The sequence below is a fragment of the Phyllostomus discolor genome, chromosome 1 (assembly GCF_004126475.2).
Source record: "Phyllostomus discolor isolate MPI-MPIP mPhyDis1 chromosome 1, mPhyDis1.pri.v3, whole genome shotgun sequence".
Classification (NCBI taxonomy): Eukaryota; Metazoa; Chordata; class Mammalia; order Chiroptera; family Phyllostomidae; genus Phyllostomus; species Phyllostomus discolor.
The window spans coordinates 81,143,437-81,167,278 of NC_040903.2; the positions used below are offsets into that span (position 1 = coordinate 81,143,437).

At 38.4% G+C, this 23,842-nt stretch overlaps 1 protein-coding gene across 1 annotated transcript in view; it reads right to left on the reverse strand.

Moving 5' to 3' along the window:
• LOC114492926 (glutamyl aminopeptidase) overlaps window positions 1–23,842 on the reverse strand; it is an 88,096-nt gene that overhangs the window by 22,744 nt on the left and 41,510 nt on the right. The window contains exons 9-11 of the mRNA XM_028507564.2: window positions 18,422–18,487; window positions 18,168–18,319; window positions 7,426–7,505 (exon numbers count right to left, since the gene is read on the reverse strand). Coding sequence (XP_028363365.1) covers window positions 7,426–7,505; window positions 18,168–18,319; window positions 18,422–18,487 — 298 coding nt within the window. The remainder of the gene's footprint in view (window positions 1–7,425; window positions 7,506–18,167; window positions 18,320–18,421; window positions 18,488–23,842) is intronic.

Genomic DNA, 23,842 nt, shown 5'->3' on the forward strand with positions numbered 1-23,842 from the left:
CCTATACTTTTAAATAAATAAATATCTATATATAGCTTGCAAGGACAATGGACAATTTAAATAAGGTGTGAGATTACTTAGTATATTTGAGGAACTGCAAACAGTTTGGTGAACTGACAGTGTAGAATGTGGTACTGGAAAATAGGAGACGAGGCTGGAAATAAGGGCTGGGGCTTCACTGTGAAGCCTTGCTAAGGAATCCATCTTCTGAGGATGATAAGATGGTAAAGACTTTTTAGCAGGGAAACAACATGCTTAAGTCTGTTTTCTAGAAAGATAATTTTGATAGTGGTATGAGAGACATATTGGAAGGAGATTCTAGAGTCCACTGTAATAATGTCAGGCGAGAGAGACGAGGCTTACCCTAAAGTGGAGATGATGAAATTAGAAAAGAGATGATGTATACGAGAGACACACCACAGGTAAAATCAGCACAGTTCTCTTTCTGACTTGATGTGGAGAGTTAGCCGGTGGGGAAATGGCTTGCATGACTGGATGAATAATGAATTTGCCCTTAGAGAACAGAGGAGTATGCGTCAGTTTGGGAGGAAAGGTGATTTAAATTTTGGAAGTATTTGCAAGGTTTGGAAGATATCCAGGACACAGTAGTTTTTCATAATGTATTTGTACCCTCTTCAACAAGACAATAAGGCATTTGACAAATTATAAATTTTTACCTCACTCATGTAGTATTTCTTCCTTTGCCCTTCTCCCATGGACAAGTTGTTAAAAGGAAGCTAATCTTCTGGCAACATACACTTTCAATGTTTGTATGGGGAGAGCCTCGTGCTAAGCACAGGGCCATGTGTTACAGGACAAAGAGCGTGGACTTTCAAGTCCTAAAGATCAAGGATAAAATCCTTGCTCTGTGACTTACTAGTGGTTTGATCTTGGCTAAATCACTCTACCTCTCTGTGTCCCAGTTCACCGTGAGGGAAATAGGGATAAAATTCCCTCACAGGGTTGTTGTGAAGATTAAATAAGATAACACAGTAAAGTGTTGGTCATATAGTTGTGTGCACAGCAGATGGTAACTATCCCCCTTACTATGAAAGGGGATATGCCTCCAGTTCTATAAATAGCAAAGCAAATATAAATAACACTGAGAAGTTCCTGGCAATCCATCTAAATACTGCAGTATTTTAGTGTGCTTTATATGTACCTAGTTAAGCCTGTCTAAAGTTACTGTGATTCTTCTCACTTTATAGATGAGGAAGCTATAGAGATCCAGGAAATTAGTAGTTAGAGACTTTCCAAGTTCATGTTACTTTCAACAGCAAAATACTGTTGGTTGTTTAGTTACATAATGAAGTAATTGAAACTAAAATACTGATGCTTATTCCAGATAGGGAATGGAAGTAACGTGTTTTTATCTTCTGTATGAATGTGTATTTTCCATATACATGCACACACACACACACACACAGAAAATGCACATAATGGAACCTTATTGTTTTTATAATTAGTCATCTTTTTCATTTGGAATTGTATTATAAACACCTGCAATTTTGTTTTATATACATGAAAATGTAAAATTAATGGTCACACAACACTCTATCATTCAATTTATGAATTACTTTATTTTGTTTCTTGCTGATCTTATGCACAAAAGTGCTGCACATTTTGAATGAATTGATTTTGGGGTAGGTGCTCCTTCTAGAAAATTTTTTTCTATTATTTTTAGATGACATAGAACACAAATAACTGTACCTTTTAAAAATTTCATGCAGTGGCTATTTCATTTCAACACAAATAGATTTCAGTAAGAGAGCACACATAATAATTCCTTAATATACTGTTTTATATAAATAATTACAACAAACTTTAGACAACTAGACAGCTTGTGATAGCCTGAGATTTCTAGGAAAATAAATACTTTTTCTTTGGTTATAAAAATGCTGTGTTGCATTAATCTTTACGTGAATTATTTTTCAGTGTAAAGTGGCAGCTTATATATTATTAAATTTTATGTATCACATAATAGTAAAGCAGCAGAAAGATAAAGGGTAATAATTTTTACTTATGACATACAAATAGTGCTGGAGAGCTAAAAATTTCAAGGAGGATGATGCACTATCAGGATTTGGGGTCAAGAAGAAAATTTCTACCTCTGGAACTAAGATTAACATGAAATGTTGTAAAATGCATCACTCATCCATTTGTGGCAATGTCTTCAACAAGTTACTTAGTCAAGAAAGTATTAATGATTCTGTCCCTCATCAAACTCAGCATATGGCCTACAGAATCTCCCAGAAAAGAAAGGTATAATATTAATATTTAATATATAATAAACAGAAATCTGGAAAAATGCCAACTGGCTGCCCTGATGAAGATTGGCACTGGCTGTGATTTTGGCGATGGGGAAGGTATAACTGCAGACAAGGGTGGATGGACAGTGAAGATCTGTCGGTGTGTCTCAGTCTGTCCAGGGAACCAGGCACCCAAGTGGGCTGGTATATATGTTCCAGATCTTTCGACATATTTGCTCCTACAGAGAACAGTATATGTGGCAGAGATCTGTCGGTTATTTAGCACACTGCTCCCACATCCTCCTGGGTGCACAGCTGCACTGTATTTGTCAGCCTCCTTTGCAGCTGGGTGGCAATACATGACTGACAACTGTCCATGAATGTGGACAAAACTAGTAAGTGCTCTTCTTCTAGGCCTGGTCCCTTCATTATTTTCCTGTGTCATGAAAATAAGGGTTGTCCTCCTTATATGGGGGACAACCACCTAGGAGAAATGGTAAGTCAAGAAAACTTCCCTTGGACTATTGCATGAATAAGAGATTTTTATTTCATGCAGTCACTACTGATAGCCTCTAAATTAAATAATTAGACTCCCCTGGTTAATGCAATACATCAGGCTACCAATAACTGATCTACCTTAGCTCTCTCTTTATCCTTATTAAATAAACTTTCTTTCTTGAAAGAGATAACTTAATTATCAGACATGAGTATTCTGGTTCACTTTGGCAAGTACATTCTTATTTGTGTAAATAACAAAATAATGTTCTGATACTCTTGACTTATGTGAATAAATCTTCTAAGACTTTGTCGACCAGGGCTGAATCAATGAAACTGAGCTTCTGAACCTGCAGAACTGAATCATTAATGATCCAATCAAAATCCGAACATTCCATAAGGCTCAACTTGAATGGATAAAGAACATCTTTTGTTCTTTCTTTATTATTAAATCTTAAAATATATTCCCATCATTATTTCAATATGAAAAATTTAACTATGACTCCCATCAAATTTTAGTAATATTCTACTTATATATAGTCAGAATTTGGCCATCTAAACCATCCAGAATGGGTTCCCAAATATGAAGTCAGTCATCACAAAGTCCTGATGATGGATTATGCCCTAGATCCTCTCCTAGACCATATGTGTTTAGAAATGCCTATTTTAAAATATTATGTTTCAGCAAGATTAGTTATCTGATATCGTGATAATCTTCAATTATTCTAAATGTTAGAAAGCAGGAGATTAAAAACAAAAAGGTGGAATACTACTAAATGTAGATGCACTTACAATAGCCAAAATAGCAGGTAACACTCAAGACAGAGGCATGAAGGATGCACAGGTCATCTCTAAAAGCATAGCAGCGTGGTGGCAAGCAAGCCTTTATTAAGCAATGACTTACTAAACTCTTAGCAAGTTTTTGGATGGGCACAGCACCCTGTTGGGAACAGGGTGGGCAGGGGACAAGAAGTCTGATGTGTGGTTTGTATCTTCAGGGAGCTTATAATTTACTTTGAAAAGAAAAGACAAATCACATGAAACTTAAACAGCAATGGTGCTGTTTAAAATATAAAGTAATAATACTAGGAATAAGAATTAATAAAACTGACAGCATAAAATGCACTACAGAGGGCAAGAAGAGAGATTTTTCAGGGCAAGAGTCTCTCCTTTTGTTATATATAACATGTAAATAAAAGACCTTGGGGGAAGTCCCACCAGTGCCTGGGAAATTTCTAACTGGTGAGTCATCAAAGCAGCCAAGAGGAGGGAGGTAAGGCTGGTAACCTGAGCTGATTGCCCATTCAGTACACTCAGCTGAGAGGGGAGGGTGTCCCCAAATGGGAAAGGGGGACTTAGTGTACAGCCTAAGAATGGAGCAGGCACTTTGATGTAGGGAAAGATGGCTAGTTTGCTTTTGGCTAAGTGACTCGTCATGATTCTGAAGTTTCCGATAAAAATAGGTTTTGTCATCAAAGCGCTGTGGGCATTAGAGTTTATTAATTAATTCATTGATTCATTGATTCATTCATTCAATAAACAATTACTAGGTACCTGCAGGAGATATAGGAAAACAACAAAAGATAAGCTCCATTTCCTCAAGGAATATTCTACGGAAACGAGACAGGTGAGTCAATAGCTACAGGGAAAAAAAAAATGTGTTAACTGTAATGACAGACAGACAGAGCATCACTGTGAGAGCCCTCTGCTCTCTTCCTTTCATGCTAGTGTTCACTGTCCAGTGCACGACTCTTGCCTATATTCGGTCAAGTCCTTCACCCATTTAAACTCTACCTTTAGGCCCCCTAACTCTAAGCCTAGATGTCTCTTTCTTTATGACCTTTCCTGAACCCCCAAATCCAGGCCAGTGCTTCTCCAGGAAGCTCCCTTTGCTGTCACCACAGGAGGCACTTACGACGCAGCATTATATGTGCCTGCTGACGGCCCACGCCCTCCCTGGACACTCAGTGCCGCAGGGTAAGCACTGCGCTTTTCCCCCTTCGGTTTGTCTCCATGCCTATCCCCGGGTCTGGCACATAAGTCAGTCCTCAATAAATACCTGCCTGAAAGAATCGATTATTTATTTAATCAAAGGTGCAATTTATTATTCAAATATTCTAATATATAAATAATATATTAAAAATCTTCATTGTTATTAACTTTTTAAATTTACTCTTTTTTTAGAGAGAGGGGAAGGAGGGAAGGAAGAATGAGAGGAAGAGAAAGTATCTCTGTGCAAGAGATACTTGGTTGCTTCTCACACTGTCCCACCTAGGAACCTGGCCCACAACCAGGCATATGCCCTGACGGGGAATTGAACCAGCAACCTTTCAATTGCTAGGCCGGCACTTAATCTACTGAGCCACATCAGCATTTGAGTAAGCTTTAGTTATCTGGAAAATTCACTGTATAGAAACCTCACTTTATAAAAATTATGGGGAAATTGTGTCAGTGTAAATCAATTATTCATGCTTTTAAATTTGTACACAGCAAATCAGGCAGTTTCCAAGACATTTCTCCAATCTTCAGTTAACGAATGGTTACCAATGGGGAAAATATGTGGTAATAGTTAAATCAAATCTACTGAAAACCTCCCAATGGAATCTTGGCCTTATTGTGCCTTCAATCAGTGCTATTACACATTTTTAAAGCTGTCTTTCTTCTGATTATCCATCTTCCTTTGGCAAATGTGCTTATGAGTATGAAAATGATCAGAAGACAGCTCAGAAAAAATAGAACTTAGTACTCAAACAGAGCATAATCATAAAATACCAAGAGAAAATGGCATTGATCTGGGAATTCTGGAGGAGTTCAGAAAAACTATCAATCACAATTCAAGTAATTGTACCATAAATGACTAAAAGAAAGTTTTGTGGTAAGAGCCACAGAAAAAAGATCTTAGCAGGACAATTGCAAAGCTGGTAGAGATTACAGTAAAAATTTTTTAAAATCCCAAAAACAATTTATAAAGAAAGTTTTAAAAAAAACCAAAGGTGAAGAAACCTATTCTATCCACACAAAAACTTCTACACAAGTGTTTATAGCAGCATTATTCATAATAGCCCAAGGGCAGAAACAATAAAAAATGCCAATCAACTGATAGCTAGGTATATAAAAGCTATATTGATATGACAATGTATATAACTTGGCAATAAAAAGGAATGAAATACTAACGCATGCTGTGAGAGGAATGAACTTCAAAAGCATTATGCTAAGTGAGAGATGCAATCACAAAATACTACATACACCATTCCTTTCACATGAAATTTCCCAAACAGGCAAATCTATAAAGACAGAAAGTAGATTAATGGTGGCTTAGGGAGAGGGGAATGGGAGGATGGAGGTGTTAACAGCTAAAGAGTTTGGAGTTTCTTTGTGAGGTGATTAAAATGTTCTAAAATTGCATGTGGTGATGGTTACATGTATCTATGATATTGGACTGTATGCTTTAAATGTGTGAATTGCATAGCATGTGAATTGTAACTCAATAAAGCTGTTTTTATAAATAATCTACTGAAAATAGAGTAAAATTTTAATTTCCAGGGGAAATAATACCTAATATTTTAGAATATTTTTCAGGAGCAAATAGATATATGCATATAAAAGATAGGTGATCTAAATACTTCCATGCTTAAGAATCCAGGGTGAAATTTCATACCAAATGCTATTCTTTTTTTTTTTAATAATTATTTTGCTGTTGTTCAATTAGAAGTTGTCTGCATTTTCCTCCCACCACCCCCCCACCCCCGACCCCAGCCAAACCCACTTCCCTCCCTTACCAAATGCTATTCTGAAACCAAGTCTTAGTGTGAGGGGGTGAAGAAGTGTTTCATTTGTCTTAGATAAGCAATGGTTTTGAAACATTAAACAAATACAATGGTAAAGTATAAAAAGCAGGATTCCTCTGGGATGGGTGCTAAAGCATGGCTTATGTTATTTTTTCAGTGATTTGAAGGAGACAACATGTTACAAGTACTCCTTGTTTTTATATAAGTAAAATTTTCCAAGAAAGAAAAAGACAAATCAGTGGAGACAGGATACAGAAATACATGCATCTCAATTTAAGTGAGCAGAACAGTCACAGCTGAATTTTAACACAGGCAAGTGCCAGGTAATTCATTTAGGGAGCTAGTGGATGGGTGGATGGATGGATGGGTGAGTGGATATAGATACTGATAGTGTCTTGAGCTATTAATGACAACTCACAGCTCAGAAAAGCTAATTTGAAGATTCCAATATGTTGATTTGGGAAAATGGTAGGTTTAACTTAATAATAGCATTTAAAAAACCAGGCTTGTCATATAACATTTAAAAAATTTCAACAGCTTACTAATCTGGTATAAAGAAATAAAGGAAAGGAAGAAAGAGGAAGAAAGGAAAGAAGGGAGGGAGGGAAGGGAGAAAGAGAAGAAGATGACATAGACAGATCTTCCAATTGTCGAGCATATGACACTTTTCCTTTGAATATGGAATTTGTATTGTGTCAGTCATGGTAAATCATTAAAAAGAATATATCAAGGTAGGAAAGTTCTCATGGTTGTAGATAAGTATTTGTACACATCAATAAACTATTTAGGATATCTCTTCTAGCTAAAATTTACATTATAGGTTTCAGCTTTACTGATATTTTTTATATTTATATCATATTAATCCAAAGAAGAAATAAATTGATGACATTTACCTCTTGTTTCTGATCTATTGTAGAATGTAATACGCGACACATTATCTTCAGTCCATTTAACTGGAATATTCCATGTGTATCTAAAGTGTTTTAAAAAGAAAAATTTAACTTTTATTACTAAGGAACTAAAACATACCCAAAGTAACTATAATTAAAAGGCAATAGGCAAGCGTATATTCTTTGTCCGTGATCGCCCAGTATATGCACTGCAATGAATACAGTTAATACAAGGTTCTCAAGTGATGAAGACAGGCCACGTAACTGCTTTCAATTTCCATAAACCTCTAAAACTTAGAACTTTGGATTAAAAAAGTAGCTGAAGATAAAGATGACTATTTCAATAAAATGCCTTGAGGCTTTGGGAAAAAGATATTACATAAATGTAACATCATATAATAACACTGAGCATTCATACATACACTTGCACGTGCTCCAATATGCTATAGTTTCTGTCAAGGAACACAGAGCATTTTTAGAATTCAGAAGGCAATCTTAAAATGGTGTAAAGGAAATAGCACATTTTAGAAACTACGCTGAAGTGACACCACCACCATCATCTCTTCAAATTTCTCATGCTCTAAAAATCTCCTATTTAGAACCATTTGAATCAGTGCACCAAGAAAATACTATCAGGCAAGCATGTCTCAGTTTGCCCTCGCTACTTAGTGTTTTCTTGTGGTGGGGTTGGGGGAGAGAAGGTTACCTTTGTATTTTGATACAATATATGTTTAACATTTTAGTCTTAAAAACTCATAAAGGAGATCTTAAATGAAACATGACCCCTGTGTTGTTGCAGCATTACTTACAATAGCCAGGATATGGAAGCAAGCCAAGTGCCCACCAATAGATGAGTGGGTATAAAAGCTGTGATTTGCACAATGAAATATTATTCAGCCAGAAAAAGAAAAGAAATCTTACCTCTTGCAATAGCATGGATGGATCTAGAGGGTATTAATGCTAAGTGAAATAAGCCAGAGAGAGAAAGACAAAGACCATATGATTTCACTTACATGTGGAATCTAAAGAACAAAATAAACAAAATATAAACAGACTCATAGATACAGAAAACAGACTGGCAATTGTTATGGGGAGGGAGTTTGGGGGGCTGGGTGAGGAGGTGAAGGGATTAAGCAGTACAAATTTGTAGTTACAGAGTAGTCACAGAGATGTAGACTACAGCATAGGTAGGGAATAGAATCAATAATATCCTGGTAACTATAGTGGTCCCCAACGGTTTTGGCACCAGAGACCAGTTTTGTGAAAGACAATTTTTCCATGGATGGGGGTGGGGTGGAGGGGCAGGGAGAGGACTGGGGGCGAAGCTCAGGAGGTGATGCAAGAGAAGCTTCACTCCCTGGCCCACCACTCACCTCCTGCTGTGCAGACGGTTCCTAACCGGCCACAGACTAGTACTGGTCCCAGCCTGGGGACTAGGGACGCCTGGGCCAGGTGGGCATCTGAAGCAGTGGGGGGCCACTGTGTAAAGTACATGATTTTCTAACTTGCTTTGCTGGGCACGTGAAACTAGTACAGAATAATAATCAATGTAAACTGCAATTGGAAAATAAACTAGATAAAAAGAAATTAAATGAGATCTTAAATGCCTTTTTCATTTCTTGTTCTCATATCGTCTTTTAGCAATCAGAAAAATACAGGAAATCTAGGGAGAGGAAGAGTCTATGTTTGGGTTTCAACTCACAACTGGCCTTTTTTCTTCATCTGTTTAAACCCCTCACAGAAAATGGGGGAATGATATTTCCTATTTTCAGTATATAATAAACTTTATGTCATTCAGGGAGAGTGTATCTGGCTATCTACATGAAGGAAATTATGCTTTGTTTCATAGTGATTGAAATGTCTTATAGGGTTGAGTTTTTCCTAGCTGTCTTGGAGGATTCTATTGCAGTGGAATGTTTGCGGTTGCAGGTTTCATAGAACCAATATAGAAGTTGTTTCTCGGCTGCTGCAGCAGACATTGTCAGTGCTCCACCCTGACCCCCATGAGTCTCCTTGTCCCTTTCCTACACCCCAGATTCCACTGTGCTTTCCCTGCGACAGCCAGCACCTGGGTCTCCCTGTCGGCGGACTGCCCTCTGGCTGCCAGAGCAAGGAGAGCCAGAAGGGCCAGATAACTCACATTCTTGGATGCAGCCCTCAGCCAGCAACGGATGGGCATGAGACTCTTCCTTGCCGCATCTGTCAGGACCTCTCTGAAGCACCGTCTTCTGCAAGACCTGCTTGATATTGTACCTTTTTTTGCCTGATTTCCCACTTCCCAATCCTCTGTAAGTCTTTCTTAGAAACAATCCTAGTGAGTGGCTTTCATTTAAATGATCACCTTAGGGTCTGCTTTTAGGAAGCCAACCTAAGAGTGATCCCTGGTAGCTTCTCAGACAGACAAAGAAGCATTTTTAAAAGTCCCGTCCTACCTACACATTTCACTCTTTCACTGCTCCGCTCATTGCTGCTGCATGTAAATTTCTAATATTTCATTTCTCTTTGCCTTTCTCCAATGCCAACCTGATTGAAACAACAGAGCCCCATGCACACACTCAACTATTTCTTCCAAAACATGGTGTCTGGGGCTGTACTGTGCCTACAAGCAGGCACAAATTAGACTGCTAAGGTCATGTTAAAAAATGTTGCCCTGAGGTCTGTAAGAATATCATTAAGACAAAAAGGATAGAGGGTTGAGGCTATATAGTTTTATAGTTTAAGAATCACTTACAGGATCCAATCTAGTTGAAGCCGAGTAAACTAATAGACTATAGAATACAAAATGTCAAGCAGTGGAAATTACATCAATGAAGCAATAGAGGCTCCTATATGTTATCTAAAATTCAGGAATATCAGATTTCATTTTGAAAAGTATAATTCACTTTTATCTTTATACCTAACAATATAACAGCCTCTGGCAGTATTCAGTATGGTCACTTTAATGTTCAACAAGGAAACTGACTCTGGCCCAGGTAACACCCTTGTGCCCACCCTTCCACACGGAGTGGCCTGACAGCGAATTCCCCCTGAAGGAGACGTGGACCGGCCCGTTTCTAGGAGATGGCTGAGGCCATGGTGTTAAAACCATAACTTACACCATTTGGATTATAAAAAGTTTCTGGTCAGTAAGAATTCCCTAATCTTGGAATATTTAAACAATGAGAAAGAGAAGGATGCTATTGAGTTTATAGTGCGACTCAATCGACTACTCTCTACCTGACATGGAAATAGCTAAACAGGGAGCAAGAGGCCACTAGGGCTGGAGAAGGAATTCATTACTTTCTGGGGGCACCAAAGAATATATTACGATCTAAATCTTCAATCAAGTGAAAAATATGTCTTTGAAATGTCTTTATCTCACTTATTTGCTCCTGAGCAACTACTGATTTTTTTTAAAGATTTTATTTATTTATTTTTAGGGAGGGAAGGAAGGGGGAGGGAGAGAGAGAGAGAGAGAGAGAGAGAGAGAAAGAGAGAGAGAGAGAGAGAGAGAGAGAGAGAGACATCAATGTGTGGTTGCTGGGGGTTATGGCCTGCAACCCAGGAAGGTACCCTGGCTGGGAATCGAACCTGGGACACTTTGGTTCTCAGCCCGCACTCAATCCACTGAGCTACGCCAGCCAGGGTTTCAACTACTGATTTTTAACAAGTGTTCTCAACAGGGAAGCATCTGTTTCCTGGGTTTGTTTTTCTGTGCATATGTAACTATGGTTTTTTTGTAAATGGTACAATTTGATTGACTTTATGATAAATGAGCATGGAAAATCATGCACCTATCAACCTGAATAAAGTAAAAACAGTAGCTGAAGGTAGAAATTAAATATTAGAGAAATATAAATGTTAACATAATTCCATGTTTTAAAACTTGAATGCAATTTATAGTTTTATTATGACTTAAAAAGTAATTTTAGATGTGAATATATATTTAGTTCACTTCTAAATAATTTTTTTCTTCTGTGTGAAGCAGAATCTATAACCAAAGAGCGATTTTAAAAACTCCAATTTCTCTGGTCCACAGTGTTAATGAGTCTTTTGGCTCAAGGAATCAGTGGGTGCAGAAGGGAGCAATTACGGCACCATTCTCCCAGCAGAAGTTTGTTTCTCCAGAGAGAAATCTTTTTTTCAGTTTTAAATACGGCCATCTAATTCGCTAGAACATAAAACAGTAACTATAAAATAAGCAGTTGATAGTTAACAGGGTAATCAGACTTTATTATGTTGATAACAAGTCACCTCTCTGCTTCCACTCATTCTTATGCTGTGAAGAAGAAAGAGTGAAAAAAAGTTTTTGCCATCATAATTTTTGCTTTCCAAAGTCAACAAAAGATAAAGAAGTATACACAGATACTCCCTGACTGATCTCACTTGGTCTAGGAACTCACAGTTTCCTTTGTTTGGGGGAGAACTATTAATTTTCGGAACTCGGGTGAGAGTAAGGCATCCAGTGTCTCTGCAGTTCCTTTCCACCAGGAGCCCAGCCTGCCTGAGGGCTCCGGGAGGGAGGCTGGGCACAGGCCTCCACTGGGAGCACCGCGGGCTTTCTCCGCATTTCTCCGGTGCAGGTGCCAACCAGTACCTTGCAAGTAGCTAATTTAATAATTCTCAGAGCTCTTCATTCTCTGAGGTCATGGACAGAAAGTATTTTGACAATTTGAATTTTTGTAAACACCTGAGTGTGCTGTTAGTGACTTAATTCCCAAAGCTCTGAATCAGAAGCCAGAAAACAGGTTCTGTTATTTACTGCATAGAGTACGTATCACAAAGTGTGCCTGTAACGGCCTTGCATTTCTCTAGAAAAATGGCTATGAACACTAGACAACGACATTCTAAAAGGAGATTATTTATGCAAAATGCATCTGATTGAATTCCCTGAATATTGTTTTGTTCTTTAATTAGGACTTTGAGCTCAGCCTAATCTCTGAAACGTCGGCCATACCTCTCCAACCACCCACAATGCAGAGGATGATCCCACGGGCTCTCCTATTCCCCCACAGTGTTGCCCTAACTGGTCTCCCTGTCCCACTCTTCGCCCTCTAATCTGGTCTCCACAGTGCAGCCAGAGAGACACTTTGAAAAATGTAAATAAGATCCACCAATTCTCTCCTTGAAGTCCTCGGATTAGCATACCGTTGTTCAAAATCTTGAACATGGTGTGCATGCCAGGCATCTGCTTTCCTCCCTGGCTGCACCTCCCACCACTCTTCCCAGCGCATCTGGATTGCCCCATTTCCTGGGGCCAGACTGCCTGCGTTCCAGTCAAGGCTCCATCGCTTACACTCCGTGTAACCGTGCATAAAGAAATTAATCATTTGCTGCCTCTGTTTCCCCATCCGTTGTAATAATGCACTATAAATAGTGTTTAAAATAATGCCAGCTACTTAGAAAATTCTCAATGAGTGTTGCATCTTACACATTTCATGCTCCTTTTTAACTCTGGAGCCCTCAGGCATGAAGTTTCTGTTTTGAACACCCCTGACGGCCAACCCCCCATGCCAATTTACTCAGCTTAGAAACCACTTCCTGGAGAAAGAAATCCTCTGTAGCCCTCCTATCCCTACACGTCCTGACCTACCCATTAATTCAGGCTCAGCCTGTCAGTGGGTACATATGACAGGAGAGAATAATTGCTGTGAAGCTTCCAAACAGAAGCTGGTTTCACTAGGGAGAAATACTTTTAAATTTTAATATCCAAAGGCTCCACCAGTATTAAATTTGGCCAATCTAATTTGCTTGATCATAAAACAGTAACTATAAAGAAAGGAGGCTACAGTTCTTAAATACAACACTTTCTGAGACATTTCACACCCTATAATTCTCCTTCCTCGTGTTATCCTAATTGCTACTGAATAATTGATTGGTGATGATTTATATATGTGACTATAAAATAAGGCCGATGAGGCTAGTAAAAAAGAGATAAAGAGGGTGAAAGGTCTTTCCAGTGGAAATCAGGCAGTGGAGATGAGAGGCCACCTGAGGTGGGGTGGATACAAAATTTTTTCCACACAAACTGTATTAAGAAGTTGAAAGAAGGGACAATGAAGATTGGCATGGGTGAGACTGGACGTGTCCAAGGGGGCCAGCGCCACACTGTGCAGCCCGCATGTAGCCAGGATCCAGCCTAGGAAGAGAGAGGCTCAGCCGGGTAATGGGGGTCTGAAGTGTTAACCCCAAAGGGGTACACCGAGGGGCTGGAGGTCCTGAGATCCTGATTTTGTTCTCTCCACTGGGAGTGCTTGTCACTTCAGAAACATATGTAAAAATAACCATTCAGTTATACATAAAGAGATATAGTATGAAGACTTTTGTACAAGTAGCATTTACACAAGGGTGATAAGCTGTGAAATGATCAGTTGTGTTGCACATGTTTTGTCAGCTTTTACATATTTCAGATTTTTAAAAGTCTGGCAAACTAGAGAAAATGACATATTTGACTTGTAATTTTAGTTGAAATTCTTAGAATGCCTTAATTCATAGTTGTATTTGTCTAGATAGTTCTGATTATGTAGTTAAAGGTTTGATTCTTAATATGTTAAAAATGTCCAAGAAATTTGATATATTCATAAATTTTAATTTGTTAAATTCATAAAAATGTATAGGAAAGTTTTAAAAATTAGATTTATAAATCTGTGTCTTTAGGTGTTTGTATTTTGAAATTATAAGTGGAATTTAATAAAATTTTAAGTGATGTTCAAAAATTTCTTAGAAGTGATACACGCAAGAGAATATGAGTTTGTAATTGCTGTTTAAGTGCTCAGGAAAATTTCATTTGTGCAATTAGTAAGTAAAATATCCTTAAGCAAATACTAGAGAAAGGATTGTTGAAAAGCCACAGTCTACTTTGCCACACTTCCCACAGGCCAGTACCTCTTAGAAGCAACCTCTTTTAAATGCTTCTGGTTTTAACTCTTCCAATGTGTAACTCCATAACTTTCAACACCTCTATTTTTTAAGATAGTATTTATTAACTCACTCAAGAAAGAGGGTGACTTAGTTACTTATATTACTCTCTCATCCATTCCCCTTTTAACAGTCAAAATTTAATAAAGTAAAATTATTATTAGATTTTCTGTAGGTTACAATTTTTCCTTTAAATAATATACTCATTCTGCTGTTTTTGTTTCATAAATGGGAGTATTGATACTCCTTCTAACTGTACAGGAAGGATATCTTGTGAAGTACTAGTAATAAACTGGCTTAGGGGAGAAGGGTATAGTATTACCTGATTTCCATTACATTATGACCAATATTCTAAGGTACCAGCATGATGTGACTGCGTTAGGATTGGTGCTGGCTCCGGCACATGATTGAATTAGTATCTCAACTTTCTTCCACCTTTCTCCCTCTTCCAGCTCCTTTCTTATGCCAGCTTTTTTTCTTACTACAGTGTTTACTATTTATGTTTACAGTCTACTCTGAAACCATAATAAGCTTTCTATATTTGTTATCCATTGGTTGACTATAAAAGTTAAAAGAATAAATAACATTTATGAAACTATATATATATATATATATATATATATACCTACATACATATATATATATATATATATATATATTATTGGACAAGAAGTGTGTTAGAGTTATACAAGGTCTGTCCAGAAGATATTTAGCCATATAATATGAAAAATAGAGACACTTATTGAAGAAGATACAAGATACAAGAAACATTGTATATAGGACAACAACTCAGTCCCCTTCAAAGTATGTACCTTGGGACCTCCACAGTTCTCCCAATCACCATCAGCTGCCCTATCGCATTTTTCTGAATCTCATCAATGGTCTGAAATCTCTTCCCTTTCAAAGGTGATTTTAGTTTTGGGAAAAGCCAGAAGTTGCAAGGCACCAAATCTGGGCTGTAGCAGGGCTGAGTTACCTGGGTGATTTTATGTTTCACAAAAAAAACTGCATGAAACATGGTACTTGAGTGGGAGCATTGTCTTGATTAAGCTGTCCAGTACCAGTTGCCCATAGCTGCATTCTTCTGAATCATCTGAATAGTTTCCACAGAGGAATGTTCAAGCATAATGCAAAATTTGATGCAGATTTGTTGCTGTACTCACTCAGTCATTTTGAATGTGATGGCCACACAGTACACATGCTCACTCACTGGTGCCTCCTGTTCCCACTGACTAGTACAGTGAAGTCATCATTGCTCATGCATGTGCATTCCAGTCCACTCTCCTTAGCTGCCAGGTCACATCGAAGTCTTGAAATCGTTCATGTTATATTAATGATCGCTGGACTTTTTCCAGACAGACCTATGTTCTCTACAGTCTAATTCCATGGCCAAAAGTCATGTAAATAAATAAGATTTCCCCTAACATCCTAACATAAGGGTCAAATGGACCCTTTTTTCTTATACTTTACCAATGGCATAAAATCATTCTACCTGCTTCATATTTTTAATCACAATTTTTACATATAACTATTTATTTATCTCTTTATAATTGAGCAAAATGATGGGCCTTCATCAAGTCCTCAAGTTTTTCCATCCTCCCAATCACTCTTTTTCCAGGAGATCACCAAACTTACCCCAGTCACCTGCTGTGGCTCAGAGCCCTGAGCCCCTAGGTCACTGTCAGCCTGCTTTTCCTTTCCTGGCTTTCTTAGGTGGGATGCACTGTTGCCTAGGTCTCATTTCTTCTTTTATTGATGCATTCATAGCTTTTCTCTCCCTCTTCCAAACCTCCTGGAGTACAGTCTTAGTAACTTCAAAGAAGTAGTGTGTGGAAAGCATTTTCTCAGACTGCATGTCTGGGAACATTTTTACTGTGTTTTCTTTGCATTTGTTTTAGTTTCACTGGGTAGAGAATGAGAATGGGTTGGAAGTACGTTTTGTCTCGCCATTTTAGACAATTGCTCCATTTTCTTCTTGCACTTGGGGTTGATATGAAGAAGACTAACGCCACACTAACTCGTGCATCCTTATTTTCTGAAATTTTAGGAGGCCGTAGCTAGGTATTTGTGTATGCATTACAAACACATGTGTACTCAATGGAGTCTCTTCGTCAGAATTCTTGTATCCTTTATTTCTTGATATAAGTCAAGTTTCTCTGTTTTCTTGCCCCTCAAATTTCTCTGTTTTCTTTTTATACAAGACTTATTAGTTGGCAGCTAGACTTTCCATATTTGTCTTCTCTTTCCTATTTGCCAGTTCTATGTGTATTTGTCTTATATTTTTAGAAAATGTCCCAAATTTCTTTGGTCTATTAAATATTTTTACAATCCAAAATTTAATCTTCTAGAGACCTTTTGTGTTGTCATTTTGTCTTTTTTTTATCTTTTTTTCAAGATTTTGTTTATTTTTAGAGATGAAGGGAGGGAAAAAGAGAGAGAGAGAAACATCAATGTGCGATTGCTGGGGGCTGTGGCCTGCAACCCAGGCATGTGCCCTGACTGGGAATCAAACCTGTGATGCTTTGGTTCACAGCCCGAGCTCAATCCACTGAGTTACGCCAGCCAGAGCCTCATTTTGTCTTTTAAAAGTCATCCTCCTCTTAGGCAGTGGGTAGAATAGGGTCTTTGATCTCTCACTCTGTTCCATAAATTTATTGTGTTTCCCCAATTATATTTCTTACAGAGACAGGCATTATGTTTGTCCAGGTAGGATTTTATCCTTTATGATTTTAGATTCTTTTCATGTGTTTTTTTTAATCCTTGATCATCCATTCATATTTTAAAAAGGACAAAATTGATTATTCTTAATGCCTGGTATGTAATCACTCTACTATTGAGAAGGGAGTCACACACACATACACATTTTATTGAGTGATTTTAGACAGACAGAGGAAAGGAGAAAGAGAGAGAGAGACATTGACTTGTTGCTCCACTTATTTATACATTCACTGGTTGATTCCTGTGTGTGCCCTGACCTGGGATCAAATCCACAGGCAAGCATACAGGGACAACACTCTCACCAACTGAGCTACCTGGCCAGGGCAGGAGTCATGTTTTTTTGACACCGTCTTCTCCAGTGAACAGGAAGTCTGACTGGGAGCTCTGTGCATGAATGAGGGGAGCTGGTGTCTCCACCCACCCACCCTACCATAATAAGGGAAGATTTACTCTGGATGTCTCAACCTAAGGGAAATCCTTAGCTCTCCTCTACTGATATAAGTCAATTTCTTTAGAAAAAAAAAACCCAACCTCTGGAATTTTGCCTTGGGTCATTGCCAGACTTCTGAGAGCTCTGGACAGGAGGAAGGATGACAGTAGATAAAGGAAAAGTTGAGGGCAAGTTCCAAGGGCACCATGTCCTGAGTCTAGAATTCAAATTAGTTGCTTATTTTCATCCTCATTTCTCACTGCTGCCCCCAACTCTTCACGCTGACACTGAGCACAGAGCCTGTCTAGGGAAAGGGAAGATCAGCTTTCACTTACACTGCAAGTCTCTTTTCATTGTTTGCATCTTCCTTAGTTTGTCTTTTGTCAATATTTCTCCTTCTGTTTTCCTTCTTCTAGAATGCTCTGGTACATGGAGCCCCTTCCCTTTTTTTTCTTTTTTCTTTTTCTAAGTTTCTTTTAGCACTTCTATTTCTTTATTCAGTGATATCTGGGAAGAACAGGCATTTGATGCATTTTGAACCTGGAGACCACTAAGCTATTTTTAAGTGCTTTTGTTTCCCTAAAGACACCGTACTTTTATATCTCCCATCAATCATGTACTGAAGAGCAAGATCTAAACAACTGGCCATTACTTCCATCAAATTTCTGCTTTTCTCTTGAAATGCATTATAGACCCTTACCCAAGATTTGAAGGTGGCTGAGAAAGATTAGCTCTTGCGTCCAGTAGAAAGCGTTTCTGTATGATGGCTGTCTTATTTTCCACATTAAGTACAGGATAACCCATCTGTTGGGTCCAGGTGTCCATTACTTCTTTCACTGGTAGATTACTTGCCTAAGATTTTAAAGACATGGGATAAATAATCAGATAAAGGAATGATTGGTAAGTCATTTGTTAATAAAACAAAGGAATATTTGGGTATATACTCCTCCTTACCTCTTCAAGTGCTCTCCAAAAATCTGAAGTCTTTGCGTTCTTAAATTTGTATTTTGCCAAATAAGCCTGTATGTGAAAGAGAACAAGTTCTTTAGGAGTCACTGTTTGCCTTTCTCATGCTTTCCCAACACATCCTGAACCCCCTGGACATATTTCCCTGAGAAGTATAATATAGCAAGTGTACCTGGAATGAAAATGAAATGATACACTGTATGGAAAACATTGTTAACCTATAAAAACACTGCACAAACAATAACTTACTTGTAAAGCATAAGAAATATTTTTTCTTATTAACAAGATAGGGTTTTGGTCCATCAATGGAATTGTGAACAAGAGAGAGAAAGAGTTTTTCCTTTTTTCAGGACAAGCAATATAAGATATTTAAGGGGAGTCAAGTGTTCAGCAAACAGTCCACAGCCCCTAACATTTCTGGTCTACTCTCAAGGAAGACCCACAGTTCTGTGATCTTTACTCAGCGGTGCTAACCTGCCCACTACTGGCTGCATCTCCTACCTTCAGTTGTAGTGGTGTTTTCTCATCTCAGACACCCTATGACCCCCTCACACACATGAAGGGTGAAGTGATGTGTGGACATAAAATAAAGGAGCTTGGCTCTAAGCCAGGGCTCAGCAAACTTTTTCTATAAAATCTACACAGTAAAGATTTTAAGCATTGTGAGCCATAAAAATCTCTGTTGCAGCCACTCAACTCTGCCTCCATAGCCAAGAGGCAGCCATGAGTAATAGGTACATGAAAGAGCATGGCTGTCTTCCAGTAAAACTTCATTGATGCACACCGGTGTTTGCATTCCCTATAACTTTCATGTGACATAAAATAATCCTCTTTTCCAGATTGTTTTAGCCATTTAAAAATTTAGAAACAATTTTGTTTGAGGGCCTTACAAAATTAAGTAGCACGCCAGAGTCTGCCCACAGGCAGCAGTCTGCAGACCCTGCTGCACAGGAATGAGTATGCAAGCTTGCGAATAACGATAATGGTGGTGAGTAAATGGGGAAATTATTCACTTTACGTAAGTCTCCACTCTTCAGATATTTTTAAAATACAAATTTTTAACTAGAAGACTTCCCTTGTAGACAATTCTACTCACAAAAATCTCTCTACATCTGAGTTTTCAGATATAATGTGACATCTCCCTAGAGAACATTCCCCGTCTTCTCCTAATCTCAGAATTGAGCCCACTGGTGCTTCTCCAGGAATCCTTGCATGGCTCCCACTGCATCATGCCTCTGTGTATCTCCAGTGCGGTCCCGCTTAAAATGTGGACGTCTTTGACAGAGACAGAAGCTTCTTTAGTATTCCTTCAGCTTTCAAGAAAATAACTAGTGGTTGACTTTGCACATATAATTTTCACTCTAAGTTGCTATAATTTTTAGGAGATGCCATACCTAAGTCACATTAGCTTCTAAATCCCTCTCCTTTTTAGGCATGGAGAGATAAAACAGCATTAGCAGACTGCTCCATGGAGCCTGAAAGGGCCCAGGCCAGTCTGGAATGCTGCCTTCAGATTTGTTCTTCTGGTTAGTCCACTAGTCAGCCCTGCCACCAGAGGGCAGGCAAAGGAAGGGAGAAGAAAGGACAGGTGCATACTCTGTCAATGTCAGGTATTCGTTCCAGAGTTTGCATAAATTACTCATTTTATCTTTTTTTCCCATTTTAAAGAGAACACTTTTTCTTTCTTTTTTTTTTTTTATTGTTGTTCAGGTACAGTTTTCTGCCTTTCCCGCCCCACCCTCCTAGCCCAACCCCTCAGCCCTCCCCACCTCCCTCCCATTTCCAACCCCCCCCCGCCCCCCCCCCCCCCCCCCCATTCATTGTTTGTTTCTGCAAACCCTACACCCTTATCCCCTAAAATTCCCTCCCCTCTCCCCTCTGGGCACTGTCAGCCTGTTCTCAATTTCAGTGTCTTTGGTTATATTTTGCTTGTTTGTTTGTTTTGTTGATTAGGTTCCTGTTAAAGGTGGGATCATGTGGTATTTGTCTTTCACTGCCTGGCTTATTGTATACTCAGAATACTAATAATTATAACCATAGATATCTGCTAATTACAAATTCTAGTGAATAGTAGTTTCTTAAAATTAATTTAGAGGAGTTTATTAGTATTTTCACAATGTCTTGAGCTTAGAAATGAGCAATATTGGAACTGGAAAGGACCTCACATATTATTTATACAGCTCCCATATTCTGAGAAGGGGCAAAGGAAAATGGTGCTTAAAGAGGTAAAGGGATTTACCAGACATTACTCTGTAAAGAATTCTGAATCCTGGACCAGTTTGTGTGGTTTTCACCACTATAGTTATTGTTACTTTCTTAAATTGCATTTGCTTGCTTCTACTGATCTAGAAGCTAAACGAACATTTACATTAACAGGTACTCCTTTTGGACACACAGTGGGCCCACAGGCATATGAAAAGATGCTCAACATCACTAATCATGAGAAAAATGTAAATGCAAACCACGGTGAGATGTCACCTTATACCTGTCAGGTGGCCATCATCAGTTAATCAACAAGCTACAAGGGCTGGTGAGGTTGTGAGAAAAGGGAACCCTAGTGCACTGTTGGTGGGAATGCAGATTGTAGCAAACACTGTGGAGAACAGTATGGAGGTTTCTCAAAAAATAAAAAATGGAACTGCCTCATGACCCAGCAATTTTACTTTTGGGTATATATCTGAAGAAACCCAAAACACTAATATAAAAAAATATGCAATGCTATGTTCATTACAGCATTATTTACAATAGCCAAGATATGGAAGCAACCCAAGTGTCCACCAATAGATGAGTGGATAAAAAAGTTGTGGCACATATATACAATGGAATATTACTTGACCATAAAAAATGAACTCTTACCATTTACAACAGCATGGATGGACCTAGAGGGTATTATGCTAAGTGAAATAAGTCAGAGAGGGAAAGATAAATACTATATGATTTCACTTATATGTGGAATCTAAAGAACAAAATAAATAAACAAACAAAGTTGAAACAGACTTACAGATGAGCTCACACTCAGAGAACAGACTCTGATGGTTGCAGAGAGGAGGGGTTTTGGGGGAGTGGGTGGAAAAGCTGCAATGATTAAGAAGAACAAATTGGTAGTTACAAAATACAGAGATGTAAAGGATAGCATAGGAAATATAGTCAATAGTATGGTGACATGTATGGTGCCAGGTGGCTACTGGCAATATCAGAAGGGACACTTTGTAAAGTATGTGGTTGTCCAACCACTATGCCGTACACTTGAAACTAATACAGAATAGTATTAAATGTAAAAAGGGTACTCATTTTATTTTGTCTAGATTTGTACTTCTGAATGTTCTATACTAAGAAATTTTCTTCTTTACCTTGAAAGATCACAATTCCAGTAAAAATTTCATGATGACCTAGGTCAACCAATAACAGTCCCTCAGAAAAGGAAAGGACCGTTTCTATGACCAGTATCACAGGAAGGGAAAGAACGTTTTCCATCTGAGCCATTGCTGTGTTGTCAATGGTACTACTGATAACAAGGAGAAAAAGAAAGGATGGATATACTTCTGAGCATTTCATGACCATACACTGTTATGAAGGCCCTATTATCTGCTGTGCTTTTTTTCTGTATGAGCACAGCCTTAAAGAATTTCCAGTTGGTGGTTTTGCTCTTATTTCCCCTCACTCTATACCTGCTTTGCTGTCTAATTTGTGCTTGGGGAAAGGTGATGAGCAGGAAAGAGAAGAGACAGCTGGCCACCCCGAGTTAGTGCTGTCCCTGGTTAGCTAGTGAAGAGTCGCTTTTGGCACAAAGTTAGTATTTGCAAGGGAAAGAACTCAGACAAGAGCATGCAGCATGATGATAACTCAAGACAAAATTCTGCTTGGAACCTTGAACTATGTGAAGGGACATTCCAACTGGTGTGAGAGTTTATGGAGGCTTACTGAGAGTGGCCTTATATACTATTTTCAGATTTTAACTGGTGCTTGAAGATTGAAGGAAAAGAGTTACTGTTTTACAGGGGGTTTTATTTTTATTTGTTGGTAAATTCACTTCATAGCACTATAATAGTATGAAACATTAATATCTATTTTTCTATTCAGCTTCTGGTGCCATCTATAATCGCAGTTAGGGTGAAGGAATGCAGTTTTAACTTTAGAAATATTAGTTTTAGACAGGACTGGGTTTTTAACTAATTATACCACAGATCCTGGGCTAAAGAAAATGCAACATTATGAGTGAATTATTAGAGTAGTTACTCACCTATAAAGACTCTCAGTACTTCTCTAAAGAAGTTAACATGAAATAGCATTTAATTTAAAGTCAACTTTGGAGAGTCCAGGAATGTTTTGTTCATTAATTTAATTTGGACTAAAAATGATGCAAATGGAATTTTAATTTATTTTTTAAAGGAATTGCCTGCTTATTTCTGTATTACTTGTCATAGACTATTCACTCATTCATTCCAGAAGCATTTTTGGGATCACCTAACATGTATAAAGCATCCTACTAGGCACTGGTATGCATGCACAGATATGGATGGCAGAGTTTCGCCCTAACGGTGCCTACACTGAGCAAAGATATGAGGAAATCTGAATTTGAAGCGGATGGAAAGCTTACAAGACTTTCTAATGTACATATAAGAACAAGCACATAGCCTCTCCCTTTCCACCTAATGTCCACACAGAATACCTTATTAATGGACAGAAGGAAAAGGTACTGATGTACTCCCTGAATATTTGCTAAATCTTAGTCTTACTTCTTACTTTAATAGTCACCTGGGAATTTTTGTATTGGGTAGAAGGGGACCATTTCCTTTGGGAGCAGTATAGACAGTACTAAATGCCACGTAGACGGACTTGGTGGCAGTGAGAGTTACAGGAGCCACCGTCCCGTTACTCTTTGGGAAGACTAGCAGGGCCACTGCTATGACCTGCGTTCTGCTTCATCCACTGGGCGCCGTCAGCTCTGCTCTGCCTAACTACCTGGGACGTGCGAGAGGGGAGGGGGCGGTGGAAGGCAAACGCTAGGAAGACATTTCCATCTCTAGGCTGCAGAGGGGCCAACCTGCAGACAGGATTAGGGACGTACTGGAGCTACTTGGTAATATAAGACGCTGAGAGAACTGGCTTCGAGTCTGCTAGAAGAAGAAAATGAAACCTCAACAACTAATGACAGTAATACAATTAAGTGGGACATGTAAAATGCTTTAGAAAGTTTACTGTCATTTCCATTTCCAAAAGGAAGCAGGCTCTTTTTATTCACTGACTTCATCATAATAGGGGTGTTTATATTAACCATTTTCAAATCCAGTAGTAAGGAAAAAGTCTTTCTAAAAATTGTCAGAGAAGACTTTAATAGATAGGTTTATATTTTTCTATCATGTTGCTATGGACTAAATTCATAAAGCAAATCCCTAGAAATTCACACAG